The sequence below is a fragment of the Penaeus japonicus genome, unplaced genomic scaffold, assembly GCF_977035675.1.
Source record: "Penaeus japonicus unplaced genomic scaffold, GWHDUDI00000001_assembly GWHDUDI00000016, whole genome shotgun sequence".
NCBI lineage: Eukaryota > Metazoa > Arthropoda > Malacostraca > Decapoda > Penaeidae > Penaeus > Penaeus japonicus.
The window spans coordinates 28,277,932-28,292,931 of record NW_028234418.1 but is presented as its reverse complement, the minus strand read 5'-3'; the positions used below and the strand labels follow the sequence as shown (position 1 = coordinate 28,292,931).

The 15,000-nt window shown below is 37.9% G+C and overlaps 2 protein-coding genes across 2 annotated transcripts in view; one reads left to right on the top strand and one right to left on the bottom strand.

Annotated features, from left to right (window-relative positions):
* The window catches only part of LOC122260858 (uncharacterized), a 12,983-nt gene extending 4,015 nt beyond the window's left edge, over nt 1-8,968 (top strand). Inside the window, exons 2-7 of the mRNA XM_043028301.2 lie at nt 3,634-3,761; nt 3,936-4,118; nt 5,242-5,374; nt 5,696-5,835; nt 6,152-6,633; nt 6,885-8,968. Of these exons, the coding sequence (XP_042884235.2) occupies nt 3,634-3,761; nt 3,936-4,118; nt 5,242-5,374; nt 5,696-5,835; nt 6,152-6,633; nt 6,885-7,017 (1,199 nt within the window). The 3' untranslated portion in view covers nt 7,018-8,968. The remainder of the gene's footprint in view (nt 1-3,633; nt 3,762-3,935; nt 4,119-5,241; nt 5,375-5,695; nt 5,836-6,151; nt 6,634-6,884) is intronic.
* Nucleotides 8,969-13,735: 4,767 nt separating this feature from the next.
* LOC122260859 (transmembrane protein 234 homolog) overlaps nt 13,736-15,000 on the bottom strand; it is a 2,167-nt gene continuing 902 nt past the window's right edge. Inside the window, exon 3 of the mRNA XM_043028302.2 lies at nt 13,736-14,765. Within this exon, the coding sequence (XP_042884236.1) occupies nt 14,496-14,765 (270 nt within the window). The 3' untranslated portion in view covers nt 13,736-14,495. The remainder of the gene's footprint in view (nt 14,766-15,000) is intronic.

Sequence of the window (15,000 nt, the reverse complement as noted above, 5' to 3'; positions counted from 1 at the left end):
TCTCCCTCCCTCTCTCTTTGTGTGTAACTTTCTCAGTAACTTTCTCTTACTGACAGAAAGTAAGTTCCTTGGCAGATTTGACCTCGTTATTTCTCTTTCCTTTGGAATCTCGACCCGATTCCCCGCGGTGACTTGACCGTGACATAGGTCTCGCCATCTAGACCTTGACCTTCACACCTGCGTCTCACTCTTGACTTTCACACCTGTTTTTTTTTTCTTCTTTTTTCTGACCTTGGGATAACGTCCACTTTTACGACTCGAAGGCTATTTTCAAGGCTATTTTCGGACAGGGGATTAGAGGGATGTTGGGCACCGGCTTCTGGGAGAATGCATTGATACCTTCTTTTTTTATTTTTTTTTTAGTAATTATTGTGTTCATCACGAGTTTATTCAGAAATATCATTGTATTAAATTGTGTGTAAGTAACTGTCTCGGGGTGAACTTCTTTCAGAGTTTACACGGGTGTCGCAAGCGCGCTCGTTTTATCGAAATCTCGAAAACTCGACGGTGTGCGCGGATGTGGTCAGCACCGCGCTTGTTTTCGTGATTATAGAGAGAAGAAAAAAAAATCCCGAGTTCGTATCCCAAGGTTACTGGAGCGTCCATTCCAATGGAGATGTAGGCGTGGTGTGGGGAAGGGCGGTGAACTACAGTGGACTTAGCTGTTATTTCAAGCGGTCCTACATTCACTTGTGGTTTGAAGAAACATCTCGACTCTCGCCCGCGGCATCTCAAACCTGCAGACGCACTTGAAGGAGATTAACAACACAAGGTACACTCAGACGTCAAAGAGATCCTTCATCGGCGATTTAACTGGCTCTTCTTGCCAAGCTTGTCCTGTGTATCGGCATTACCGGTGGGCAGTGCAACCCGTGAATAAAAGAAAGGTAGGGAAGGGGGAGAGGGGGGGGAGGAACTCTCTCGACAACGCGAATGCTAAACGTGGCTCCGAATCCCGGTGGAATAACGGTAGTTGTCGTACATCTGGGCACGACGCCTCATCCCCTGTGACCTGGTCCCAGCACCGGCCTGACCCCTCGGCACCCTCAGGCGGTGCGAGCTGACTTGTGTCGGTACCTGCTTGTCTATTTGTTTGTGTGTTTGTGGTATGTGTGTGTGAAATGAGGGGGCCCAACAGGCTCAGCTTTGTGGCTCCGGTAATAGAATTTAACGAGGATTAACGATCGAGGGTAATGCCATGAGTGCTCATCTGGCAAGGGAGGCAATCGTGCTGATTGTTTTATGACGGTCCTTGCGTGTTTATGCATGGGCCTTTCCTGTCATCCTCGCCAGCAATGCCGACCCGCCCGCCATTCCCTTTGTAGCGCTGGGATATGCATACCCTGTTGTTACCGTGTGAAAGAACGCGTGTAGGTCGAATCGCTAATGCGCTTGGGAGTATGGGCGACCCTCCGTATTACCTGCCCCTCTCCTCCCACACTCTGCTTCTTTTTATTTTCTCTCTCTTCTTTCTCTCTCTCTCTCTCTCTCTCTCTCTCTCTCTCTCTCTCTCTCTCTCTCTCTCTCTCTCTCTCTCTCTCTCTCTCTCTCTCTCTCTCTTTCTCTTTCTCTTTCTCTTTCTCTTTCTCTCTCTTTTTTCTCTTTTTTTCTCTTTCTCTCTCTTTCTCTTTCTCTCTCTCTCTCTCTCTCTCTCTCTCTCTCTCTCTCTCTCTCTCTCTCTCTCTCTCTCTCTCTCTCTCTCTCTCTCTCTCCCTCTCTTTGTCTCTTTATCTCTCTTTATCTCTCTCTCTTTATCTCTCTTTCTGTCTCTCTCTTTATCTAACTTTCTGTCTCTCTCTCTATCTCTCTTTCTGTCTCTCTCTTTCTCTCTCTCTTTCTGTCTCTCTCTCTCTCTCTCTTTCTGTCTCTCTCTCTCTTTATCTCTCTTTCTCTCTCTTTCTCACTCTCTTTCTCTCTCTCTCTCTCTCTCTCTCTCTCTCTCTCTCTCTCTCTATCTATATATATATATATATATATATATATATTTATATATATATATATTTATTTATATGTGTATGTATATATACATATATTTATATTTATATTTATAATTGGTTGTATATAAAATTCCTCTTTCTTTCCCGCCTTCCTTCCTACCTCCCTTCTTCCCTCCCTCACTCTCATGCACGCATTCACGCACGCATGAACTCCCCCTCTTCCCTTTTCTCTCTTTTCCTCTTCACCCGCTCTCACTTCCTTTCATCCTTGGCCCCCCCCCTTCCTCACCCCCTCTTTTCCTTCCTCCACTGTCTATGGACATAACCTGTGCCAAACCATGTGAAATATGCCACGCACTCTTCTCTGTACTCTTTTGTTTACAGCGAATACCTGTTTCTTCGAACACATGTACTGGTATTTATTTTGGTCTTTATCTCCCTTCCTCAGCATGGTCTATACTCACTCTAGAATGTCTTGAGTTATGGTCTTTGGATAAGGTGTATCTCCAGAGAGAAAGAGTGCCATTTATTATGCCATCTGGTGTGCCTTACGAATGGCCCCTTGTTGCCATGTCGCTGATCTCAGTGTCCTATCGTGGGTCGCCTTTTTTCACGTGGCAGCGGTCGTGGGTCACCTTTTTTTTGAAGTGGCAGCGGGTCCTGTGTTGTGGTGCGGTGGCGAGACGGGTGCCTGCGGTCGGCCTCATGAATGTCCGGAACATTACACTGGTGTCACGGCGGCTCTGGAATGTCCAGCGCCAAATATTGCGTGTTGGTAACTGTTACTTTTGGTGAGCGGAAGTGACATCATAATCGGTCACAGCTGACCGTGTCGCTAGCGTACCCTGCGCCGCCTATTTCTGACCCTCTTCCTTCCAATGTTCTCTCTCTCCCTCCCTCCCTCCCTCCCTCCCTCCCTCCCTCCCTCCCTCCTTCCTCAATAAACTCGTCAAAGTCAAAAAAAGTCTCTCTCTCTCTCTCTCTCTCTCTCTCTCTCTCTCTCTCTCTCTCTCTCTCTCTCTCTCTCTCTCTCTCTCTCTCTCTCTCTCTCTCTCTCCCTTTCCCTCTCTCACCTATCTGTATATCAATCAGTCAGTCTATCTGTGTATCTATCTGTCTTCCTACCTCTCTCCTTCCTTTCTTCATTCCTTTCTTCCTAATATCTACCCTTCCCAACCACCTTATATTTTATTTATTTACATGCATCTCTTTCCTAGCACCTTCCTGTGCATGCTTTTCTTCTATCATCTTCCCCTTCCCCTTCCTTTATTCCTTCCCCCTTTCCCCTTCCCCTTCCTTTATTCCTTCCCTCTTCCCCCTTCCCCTTCCTTTATTCCTTCCCCCTTCCCCTTCCTTTACTCCTTCCCCCTCCTTTACTCCTTCTCCCTTCCCCCTCCCCCTTCCTTTATTCCTTCCTCATTTCCCCTTCTCCTTGACCTTCTTTCTCATCCCCTTCAGTATATGCTCCCCTTCCGACCTGGATCGCTAATTTCTACATTATTTCCCCTATTGCATTGTAGTTTATTCTTGCTGTTGTTCTCCCTCTCCTTTCCCCTCTTCGTCAATATCAACAAATTTTTGTTTTCCCGTTATCCAGTTCCATATTTGTTTCACGTTCGCATGTATTATTTTTACTCTTCTACGTTTACACTACTTGTGCAATTGCAATTCTATAACCTGCTTCCCTTCCTTACAGGTGCTTGTGCGTGCCGTGTGAACGACTATGTCTTCTCGTGTATACTGGACATCCTCGAGGAACATATTATTGCCACCGCGCAGGTTAATTACTGCCATCTACCTGTTGACATCACATTTCGTGTGAATGTAAGTGTGCTTTGTGGGAATATTACTGTGTACTATATTTTCCAATAAGTAATCACAGTGTATGTAGTATAACTATAGTGTACTTAAACTTCTTTCAAAATGTTTTTCTTTTTTTTTTTCTTTTTTTTTCATTCCAATATGCAGATCATTGTGTAATACAAATTTATCTTTCAGCATCAGTATGGTAAAGGCAAAAGCCACTACTGGAAGTATACCTTCGTCACAACCAACCAAAATGAGCGGGTTCTCATTCCTGGGCTGCAGCTACCCTCGGCGCCCCATGCTCCGGTCTTCTTGTATGTCCGGGTTCCTGAGAGAGACTTCAGTATGCACAATACCTCCTTCGTGTCCATAGAGGTGAGGAGGTGTAGGCCTACATTTCATGAATAATTTAGAGTTGTGTAAATACGCAAATGCATATGCGGATATACAATGCCTATACCAATGGGTAAACCGCAGGTTTCGACTCTTGTATCCAAAGCACATACCCCGTGCTGGAATTTGCATGTTTCGGATACAAAAATAGGAACTGGCGGTTCATACATTGGCAACGCTGTATGGTGAAATTTGTATACACGCATGCATGCACACACGCACACGCACACGCACACTCACACTCACACTCACACTCACACTCACACTCACACTCACACTCATACTCATACTCACACTCACACTCACACTCACACACACACACACACACACACACACACACACACACACACACACACACACACACACACACACACACACACACACACGCACATATACACATACACACACATACATACCTACATACCTACATACATACATACATATACATACATACACATGCACACACGCACACTCACACTCAAACTCACAGTCACAGTCACAGTCACAGTCATACTCATGCACACACACACACACACACACACACACACACACACACACACACACACACACACACACACACACACACACACACACACACACACACACACACACACACACACACACGCACATATACACATACACACACATACATACCTACATACATACATACATATACATACACATGCACACACGCACACTCACACTCAAACTCACACTCACAGTCACACTCACAGTCATACTCATGCACACACACACACACACACACACACACACACACACACACACACACACACACACACACACACACACACACACACACACACACACACACACACACACACACACACACACACACACACACACACTTGTATATATATGTATTATTTGATTCCATTCTGTTTTATTTATTTATTTTATTTATTTATTTATTTATTTTGTTGTTGTTATTGTTATTGTTGTTGTTGTTGTTGTTGTTCAAGCACTGACCAGATACTATACAAAGGCTTTTGAAGCATGATCTGTAAGGTTATGTTAATAAAGCAGCCTTTTGTGTGAAAACTAGTATGTCCTATTTTGGTTGTCATGCTATTTTGTATGATTCCAGGCCTCCTTCGTAGCAGAGCTCAAGAATAACGAGTGGGAGGAAGCCGAGTTCATCAACCATACTATCTATATCAGATCAACGGAAGACTGTCGTTTCAGCTCCTCTGGACAGGATCCCATACCATGGATAATTGGTTCGTTTTTTATGATTCATTTCTCATGTTCGGGGTGTTCATCAGTTATTGCCTTTACACAGCTGATGCATTTGTGTTGGTTTTGTACATTACCCTTCAATAATATTCCAGATGATAGTAAGGTTATTATGTCTTGAATTATGTTTTTAAGTTGAATATGCAATATAGCATATGATGATGTCTGATTAGTATGCATTAAACTGCAAAAGAGTTACGTATGTCTTTCACATTTCTGTTTTTTTTTCTATTCTTTTTCTTTTTCTTTTTCTTTTTCATTTTGACAGTTGACTTTTTCCTTACGAACGTCTGATTTTTTTCCAGGATGTTTGTTTGCCATCATATTTGTTTGTGGTGGCATTGGAGGGGGATGTTACTTGTATCGCCGCAAGAAGATGACTGTCGACCAGCTGGCTCTTGTTAATGCCATGGAGGTTGGTTTACCTGGAGCCCAACCCTATCAGGTAAAAGCCCAAGTCTCATGTCAATCGTGCTAGATAAACCCAAAAAGCCGTGATATATTCTAAAGCTTCTCACAGTTGAGCCTTTCATTGTCTTTCCATGCAAGTCATTTAGTAAATATTGGCTAAGTTGGAGTAGTTTACACAACTATACCATTATACTAAACAGCACAGATATAATGAGAAAGTCTAATTTATAGATAATTCCTTTGATTTTTTTTAAATAGCTCAGTATGTCATTATTACATCATATGTAACTTTTCTGAGATAGCTCACTATATCATTATTATATTGTATGTAACTTATATGTTTTTTGCAGATGGGAACAATGGAAAACAAATCCGACAGAACACCAGGTGTTTCAGATAAAAAGACAGTCAAGGAAGAAAATACTTCTAAAGAAAACACAGTCAATCAAGCATCCTCAGAAGATGAAGAAGAAATGAGTGGCAAAAAAGGTTTCAAATTCAACAGGTTAAAAGAAGAGAAACCTGAAATGCCAAAGAATTATGCAAAAGGCATTGATAACTCGGTCATCATTGGTAACCCAGCATATCTAGAAGAAGTAGATCAAATACAAAACAAAGGCAGTTCAGGAGAGGAACATATCCACCGAAATCAATTTGAGCAGAATAACGGTAATATCTCAAAGAATGATGCTTATGAAGTTAATAAAGAAATCTCCAGTCAGAATGTAAGACAGGTGAATCCCGAAGAGGATTATTATGAAAATGATGTAACAAATAATGGCCCTAGAGTCTGCCAGGATGACATGGAACCTTCGCAACTTTCAGATGATGGGTAAGATCCTTTCTCATTTTTACTTTCAAAATATGGTTGATATTTCTTGATTTTCTTATCCTAATTTTATTACTTGTGAATATTTGAAAGCATTTGCAATACATTCTTTAGTTGTTTTTGCAAGGGCTGATCAAGTTGTGTAAATATTTATTCATTGAAATTAGTAATTTAGTTTCCCATACTATCTACATCAGATCTGGTGCAATAATTCCTTTGACTTGTGTGAATTGACTCCAAAATCTCATCCACAGCTCAGACAGCAGCTTGCAAGTTGGCCAGGGTGCTCGACCCAAAGTCAGAGGAGTTGCGGCATCAATTACAGGTTCCACAACAGTAGCAGGAGATGCCAGTGATACGCACACTGACTCTCAGAAGTGCTTATAAAGAGTGTATTCTCCATAGGAAAAAAACTTTTCTCTGGCAAATCTGCTTTTCCTACTGAGTTTCAGAAGGAAAGGCAAAGAAGAAAGAGCAGAAGAGAGACACTTTATGTTTAGTGATTTGTAAATGAGCATTATTTCTACTTCCACTCTGTGATGTCTTGGTGGCTGTCATGCTTCTGTATTTGGCTTCCTATTTCTCTTTGTTTTGTGATGAATGTCTAAAGGGGTCTCAAAAATTATAATTTAAATACTTTTTAACTTAAAACATAGGCTTCAAGGGGCACCTGACAATGTATTGTAATGAGTTCCAATTAATGTTACTAGGAAGGCATGTAGAGAAAATAATGATCTCAGTTTCTCCAGTGCCGTAACACAACAAAGGCTTTGATTCAAAAGTGCACTGAAATGCCACCAAAAAAATGGAAGGAGTAATGGCTGTGAAATTTTGTAGAAACGTTTAATTTACTTATTATAGACAATTATTAAGTTTGAAGAGAGAGTCTGATTAGAAATGATCATAAGCACAGGGCATGTGTTTGTTCGATGAACATCTATGTGGCATTAGAAAATAAGAAATGATTAAAAAGTGTAGTATTTGAGAGGAAGTTCGTTGGTCCAATACCAGTTGTTCTCTTGATGTTGTATTTATGAAATTACTCTATTATAGATTCTATATTACCATTTATTTATTTATTGGAGGATGGTTCCTAGATTTTTTTCATAACTGTACAGGTTAAATGGTTGAGTTCCTCTTTCTCTATGTTGTACTTGCTGCATTAAAAAAAAGAAAAAAGAAAAAAATGATGTCTTCCAGGTCTCTTGAATTCAGACTAAGAAAGGTGGAAAAATCCTGTGTAAAAGCAATGCATTATCACTTCATGACTGGATTAGACATTTTAGATCATTCTTGTCTCTTGCTAGCTGAAGTTGGGTGGAGGTTTGGTGCATCTTCTGTGATTTGTAATGTAATTGATAATTTTAAAGAAATCTGACAATTCCTAAATTTTGTATAGGTCATCATGATATTCTCATACTGCATGATAACTATGGGTTTGAAACTTGAACAAAAAAGGAAAATTGCTATCAGGCAGTCCTTAACCCTATGACAACGGTGTGTCACACCCGTGTGATCCAGCTAAATGCCTGATGCCGGGGTGTCATACCAGTATGACGTTCCCAATGCAATATTGCATAGGCCTGGCGTAGGGGGTTTCCACTTATCGCCGGGCTGTCGGGATTGGGTTAATAATCAAGAGCCTTGATTTCTTTCATAATAACATTTGTTGTATGAGATAATCAATTTATTGTGATATTATTTTCCTATTAATAAGAACAAAAAATCCAATTCAATATGATTTTATGGAATTGTTCCAGAAGCCAACCTAAAAAAAATATTGTTTCTTAGCTGATTGTAGCATTCTGTTACATAGTTGCAAAAAAATCAAGGTAGCAGATCATTTTAACAGATATTGTAAATCTATCATTGATCTATGCATCCTTTTGTTGATATTTACTAATATCTAGTATGAGTTGCTCTCACATAGGTCTGACTATTACTGGATTGTCTGTGATGGACTGAATGTTTTATAATTGATGTTTCAATGTATTCGATGAAAATACATCTTGATCGACTTTGGCAGTTGTTGGTGAAATTAGAATTTCTAATTAAATAGATGAACATTATTTGTTCATATATATCAACAAGACAACATTATAATTGTGATAATGAATATTGGAAGTTGTTTTAAGTTTTATTTTATAAAAAAAAACAAAAAAACTTATCACAGAACCCTTTCTACTCTAGAGGTTTTATGTGCATCTCAGTAGACTGAAATAAATATCATTATGGTGATAAGAGTACAACTTTAGTACTCTCAGAAAGTTGTTTTAATGATCACATTTTTACATATTCATCATATTTGTAAACAGAAAGAATATATTGTATGACTTTATTAAGAGTTTCATTTTATCAGAAGTTATTTGTATAGTGTTTACAGCCATGTTCTTGGTTGCACACCAAGACCAGACTTGGCCCACAGTTTGCATTCTGGAAAGCAGTGTTAATTGTTTTTTACATTGCTACTATTGGAAAAGAAGGTACCTGATATAGGTGTCTTGAAATCAATATAAAGTCCACCATTCAGCCTATTCTGTAGTATATTTCCTGGTGATTAGCCATTCCCTAAACTAACAAATATTCTCGAAGAATTTTTAAAAACTATAACTTATGACATTGACTTCAAGTGTATTTTGTCATCAATTGGTCTAATCTGAAAAGGTGCTTTCTTACAAACTTTGGTCACAACAGCATGCAAAACAAGATTATTTCCCACTAGTTTTGTTTATGATCAGATGATCTTTTTGTTATAAAAAAAAGGGAATATTTGAATGTGAACAGGAGTATTGTATTTAGAAGAATGTAGCAGCTGACAATGATTTCACTCTGGGGCCTCCAGGGGATTGGCTGATTTTGCTTGATCATGGGACTGGACTGTAGGGTGCTCCTGAAGTGGCCTCAAACTGATATTAAAAATTGTCCAATTTGACCAAGTGCATTGTTTTATGTCAATAAGGGTCATACATTTTTTTAAAACAAGGTGGTTCAGATGGTTTATAATCAATACTTTTCCAATGGGCTGTCTGTAGACAAGGTTGGGCTGCATTCCAGGAATGCAATTTTTGTTGAGCCCCTGTACCAGGTGCCTCCACTGACTCTTGCCTTGCACCTGGATGGTCACATAGCCTTGTGCTTTTACTACTTCTTTCATCTGTTTATTAACCCTCTCTGGACGGGTGGTACACTACTGTACCGCGCATTCTAGGCCCGTTCGCTGGAGACGCCATATGGTGTCGTTTATTTAACTGATTTAGGCCTATGCGTTCAAGAGCCCCGGCATTGTGACATGCAAGGCTGGAATGCCCCCGTCGTGAATGGGTTAAGTGCTTCAATTGTTGTACATGATGTTGTATCTTATTTTGGTTAGCTTTATTTATAAACCCTTTTGGGAAATTAACTTTTTTTTATTTATATTCATTTTATAGACTTGATAGATGAGTGTATCTTTAAATCATTTATTTTTCAAAATTAAATTTATGTAATAAGAGAAATAGGGTTTTGTTATTTTTTCAGAATTTTGTCATGAACAATAAAATGATATTGTATATACATTCTAAAAACATACATAGGTGGAAAAACAAAAGATAATTTAAATTCAATTTACAAGGCCAGTGATTGACCTGCTTCAGCAGCAGTTGGAGATCTACCTAGTCACAATGTCAATGAGTGTATGTACATACATAAAACATGCGCACACGCACACACACGCACATAAATGTACACGTACACACGTGTACATTCAGACTTAACTATTTTCTTCTGTTGAGTTCATTGGAGAGGCGGCCCCTATTCTCTCTGATAAAAACATATTGTCAAAGTCCTCGCCTGAGGACAGATCAAAGAAACGATGGCAAGGCAGAAGGTGGGGGCCTGAAGACCTGCAGGGTGGTGAGTAGTGGGTCAGGTGGAGGGTAGCAAGCTTGCAGCAGTGGAGGGCCATGGGTGAGGGTGATCCATATTTTCTCTAACAAGGGTAGCAATATGAGCTGCAGAAAGCAACAACAGAGCTTTGGAGGAGCCATGGTTAAGGCAAGGCAGTGGGTTTAAAAGAATTTTCTATCATTTCAAAGAAGGGGTAAGCAGGAGAGGCTAGATGTAATATGAACCTCAGGTAAGATTTCACAACATAGAGGTATCATTTTGTCTAAAGATACATTTTAACAATGATTTGGGTAATTATAAAAATTAGCATTATCACTATAATCCAAAATTTACCTCACTAATAACATGAAATAACTACCAGAGCTGAGAGGAATATTTTTCTGACCCACACTTGATAGTCATGTAAACGTTTATCGTGGAGAGTGCAAGTATACATACAAGTATACTTCTCTGAACCCCATATATACATGGCACCTTGCTGTTAACAGGATACCACTACCATTATCTTTCATTAAGAAGGGAATCATCTAAGGTTTCATGGCATAACTGGTTTATTGTGATTAGTTAAGTGCATGAATAACTCAGCAAAACTGCATTTTCAAAATTGGTAGCCCTGGTTGAGTTGGTTTTACCAGAGACAAGTCCACCCTGCTTGCATTATGGGCCTAGGCATATTGCAAAGATGACGCTTGTGGGATTGGTCATAGATGGCTGAATGCATGTCTGAATACAGCGCTGCATTTCAAAAAATTATCATAACTCATTGGTTATCAAATAATTATCAACCCAACATCAATCATCACCAGACTTCTAATTACATCTAAAGAAAAAAGAAAGAAAGAAAAAAAGAAGAAAAAAAATAGTGTGGGCCTAGTGTGTGTAAACTAAAATATGGCTGTTATATTAACGTTAGAAGCATTGTACATTGTACTGTTACTGTCAGCTTTGATATGTGATGTGATAAGATGATTTGATTGTTTAGAAATTCTTTTGTGTATATATCTTCAAATGAATCTATACAGTATATCTTCAGTGTCCCAGAATAGTTTTAGTTTTACAATCAGGGGTTCTGCCCATCACTGTAAACCAAGCATTATCATTGAGCACAAAATCAAGTGTAGAGAGGCATTACACCATCTTTTCTATTTATCCTTGTCTGCATTTACTCTGTTTACAATATACATACATATCTGGTAAGCTGTTCTATTCCCTTTATTGTTAATTTTCAATAGACACTATTTTTGATGCTTTTTATAAATAAAGGATGATGCTTTAATCAAATAATTTAGCGACACCAGAAGAGTGTAGAGGCAATGCTCTAAATCTCTCAACTTCACTGAAAAGAGGAGTACGGAATAACATATAGATATTATTTTTAACCGGATTGATACCAGAGATTGAATCATATATAAGAGGAATACTGATGAGGTTCTGTATACTTGCATAAACTAAAGTTCACAACAGGATTAAAAACTTTCTACTTATTATCAACGTCTAAAAATAAGTGGATAAAAGAAGGTCGTAATAAAGGTATTTGTCGTGCTTTCACTTGAATATATTTGTCTTTACTGATAAGAAAAGAAAAAAAGAGAAAAAATAAATTGGTATGATATTGAAATGATTGAAACAATGATTTTATCAATATAAGAAAATACCTATTTCCTTCTGAAAATATCTTTCTAAGTATTCTAAAGTAATATCAGATCATGTAAAGATTCCTTTAGAAGAAGACAGGAATATATAAAATAAAACCAGAATGTAACCCCCTGATTAAAAGACCCAGAAGAAGAAGAAGAAGAAGAAGGAATTCAGGATCTACAAGGGGCCCAAAGGGAGTCCCTGGTCCAATATCCCCTGTCTGATCTGTCACAAAGGGCACGGACACTAGGGCAAGGGAAATGACAGCTTACTGTCATGATGCCAACAGTTACATCATCGGATCTAAGGGGTTAAAGTAATCAAAGTGAACTTAACAAGAGAATGAAATTACAAAACAAATAATCTATAAAATAATTTTTACTAATTCAACAAAATCAAATCACTTAAGATTAACCCATTAGCAGCAGATGGCATGATTTGCTGCAAAGGCATAGTTGGTCATAAACGCGGATAGCACCATGCCAGACAATGTAAACCAGCCATCCTACTGCATAAATATTTGATTAAAACCGCAACCAAAGGGTCATCAAATGTACAATTTTTTTCTATAGGTAAAGAAAATGGGATTCACATCATAATGTAATCCACTGCTAATATCCCAGCAAAATGAAATTATCAATAATATAAAAACTGTCACGTAACTTTCTACAAATTTGTCATTCTATTAGAAACTTATTCTGAATTACCTGCTAGATATTAGTGGTCCTGAAAGTTTTATATAGAGATAGTGATTTAGAACCGCTGGCCAGAAATAAGTGGTCCTGAAATTTTTATGTCCTAGAAAGCATAATTTTTTTTCACCTGCAGCATATTTCCCTGTGTGTATTACAGAAAACTTCTTCATCTCTTTCATTGTAAAATTATCCTTGTGATGAGGAGAAATGTGGTAGAGAAGATATTTACCAACCAAAACCCTAGGCATCATTTGTTTTTTCAGTCTGAACACACAGTATTGGCATCATCTGTGTTTCTTTTTAGTGATGTATAGTCCTATAATTATTTTCTAATGACTCAAAGCTGGAACATTTAAACATGATATTCCCTTATTCTGTGAACAACCTATACCTAGAATTATCACTAGCTCTTTGACTTGGGTCTGTTTCAAATTATCCGTTTAAATATTCTCAGTCACCAACAAGTTGAAAATATTCAGTGAATGAAAAAATATGAAAAAAATATCTATATATTTTCAAACTTCCATCACACCCATATTGCATGTTCAAATTGCATGACTCCTTTCTAACAAGTTACAGACAAACATTACACAGATGAAGAAATGAGTCTTAGGAAAATAGGAAATGAACAAGACCGGAAAAGTGACAAGGCAATAAAGGGTAGAAACTCCTTCATTAGTCTCTGTTGAAGTGACATTAAACAGAATGAAAAATATAAGGTATATGTTTAATGAAAAATAAAAACATGAAATCTTTCTTTCCTGATAGACTAACCAAATTCTAGTAACAAACTTTGTACTAAATATCTTCCAGGGAGAAAGAAAGAATCAAAATCACAGAAACTGGCACAAAATTTTGTAATGTAGTAATCAAAATTAAAAACAATATCAACTAATACCATTTATTCAACAGATATCATGTTGACAGTACCTTCCAGAATTACCCGACTTAATATGAAATATATAATGCTGGATCAACAATATAACTCCATTGAGTATTATAACAAATATAGCAATATACAAAGGCTTAAATAATAAATAACATCATGAGAATCAATCGGTGTGCTCAGAGCAAAACCCTTATTACTTATGCATGATTAACAAGGTACAAATATTGCATGTAACATATTATACCAGGTAATATTACACACATTAAAACACTGAACATGATAACACAGATAATTCATTATCACAAACATCAACTATTCACTAAACACTGAAAGTGAAATATATTACATAATTCAACAACAAAGTAATAACAACTGATGAGTATGTTAGTTCATACAAACTTATGACTGAAAAGTATTAATTTGTGTCTTTTTTACAATCCCATTAAAATATCAAGTTTAATGTTAATGTTTCCCTGAAAATATTACTTTTCAAATCAATCATAGAAAAAAAACAAAGAAATTTATCAGCCAAATTCTGAAATCCTTTAACAAAAATTTCATTTCTCCAAACAGTATTTAGTTCACTAATTTCTTCTCTTGCACTAACCAGTCCCTACTCATATTTACACCAGCACCATCTTTCTACAGACAAATATTTTTTTTTATCTAAGGCTATTACATCTACATTCATGTCTGCCAAACATTGCTATAATTCAAATTTCAGTTTTGACAATATATATACAAGAATCACATCCATTCTACTGCTGCGCTTTATCTGCTACACATAATGTAACACCAGCACACACTAACCCTGCTCCAACCCAAGTCATTCTACTTGTGGTCTCCTCCCCTAGACAGTGGCCTGCTACAGTAGTAACAAGGAAAGTAAGGCTGTTACTGATAGGGACTGCAAGAGACAGGTCTGCTGCACCAAGCAGATATACAAACAGCACACTGCCTAGTTGGTTCAGCAGGAATGGGCACACATAACTAAACCGACTGGCAAGGAACTTCACTTCATACAAGGTCTGTGGGGGAAGACAATCCATGAATAATCTATGGCAACATATAATTCTTAACATCATGCCTTTCCATTGTTTTGATTTGTCTATAAAAAAAAAAAACCTTAAGGCATTTCTACATCTACATCTGAAGTCATAAGGAAAAAAGAAAACTGGAAAAAGCAAGTATACACACAAAGTACACCGACTTTTGACAAAAATAAAAATATATCTAACAAAAAATACAAAAGAATGGAGTGAT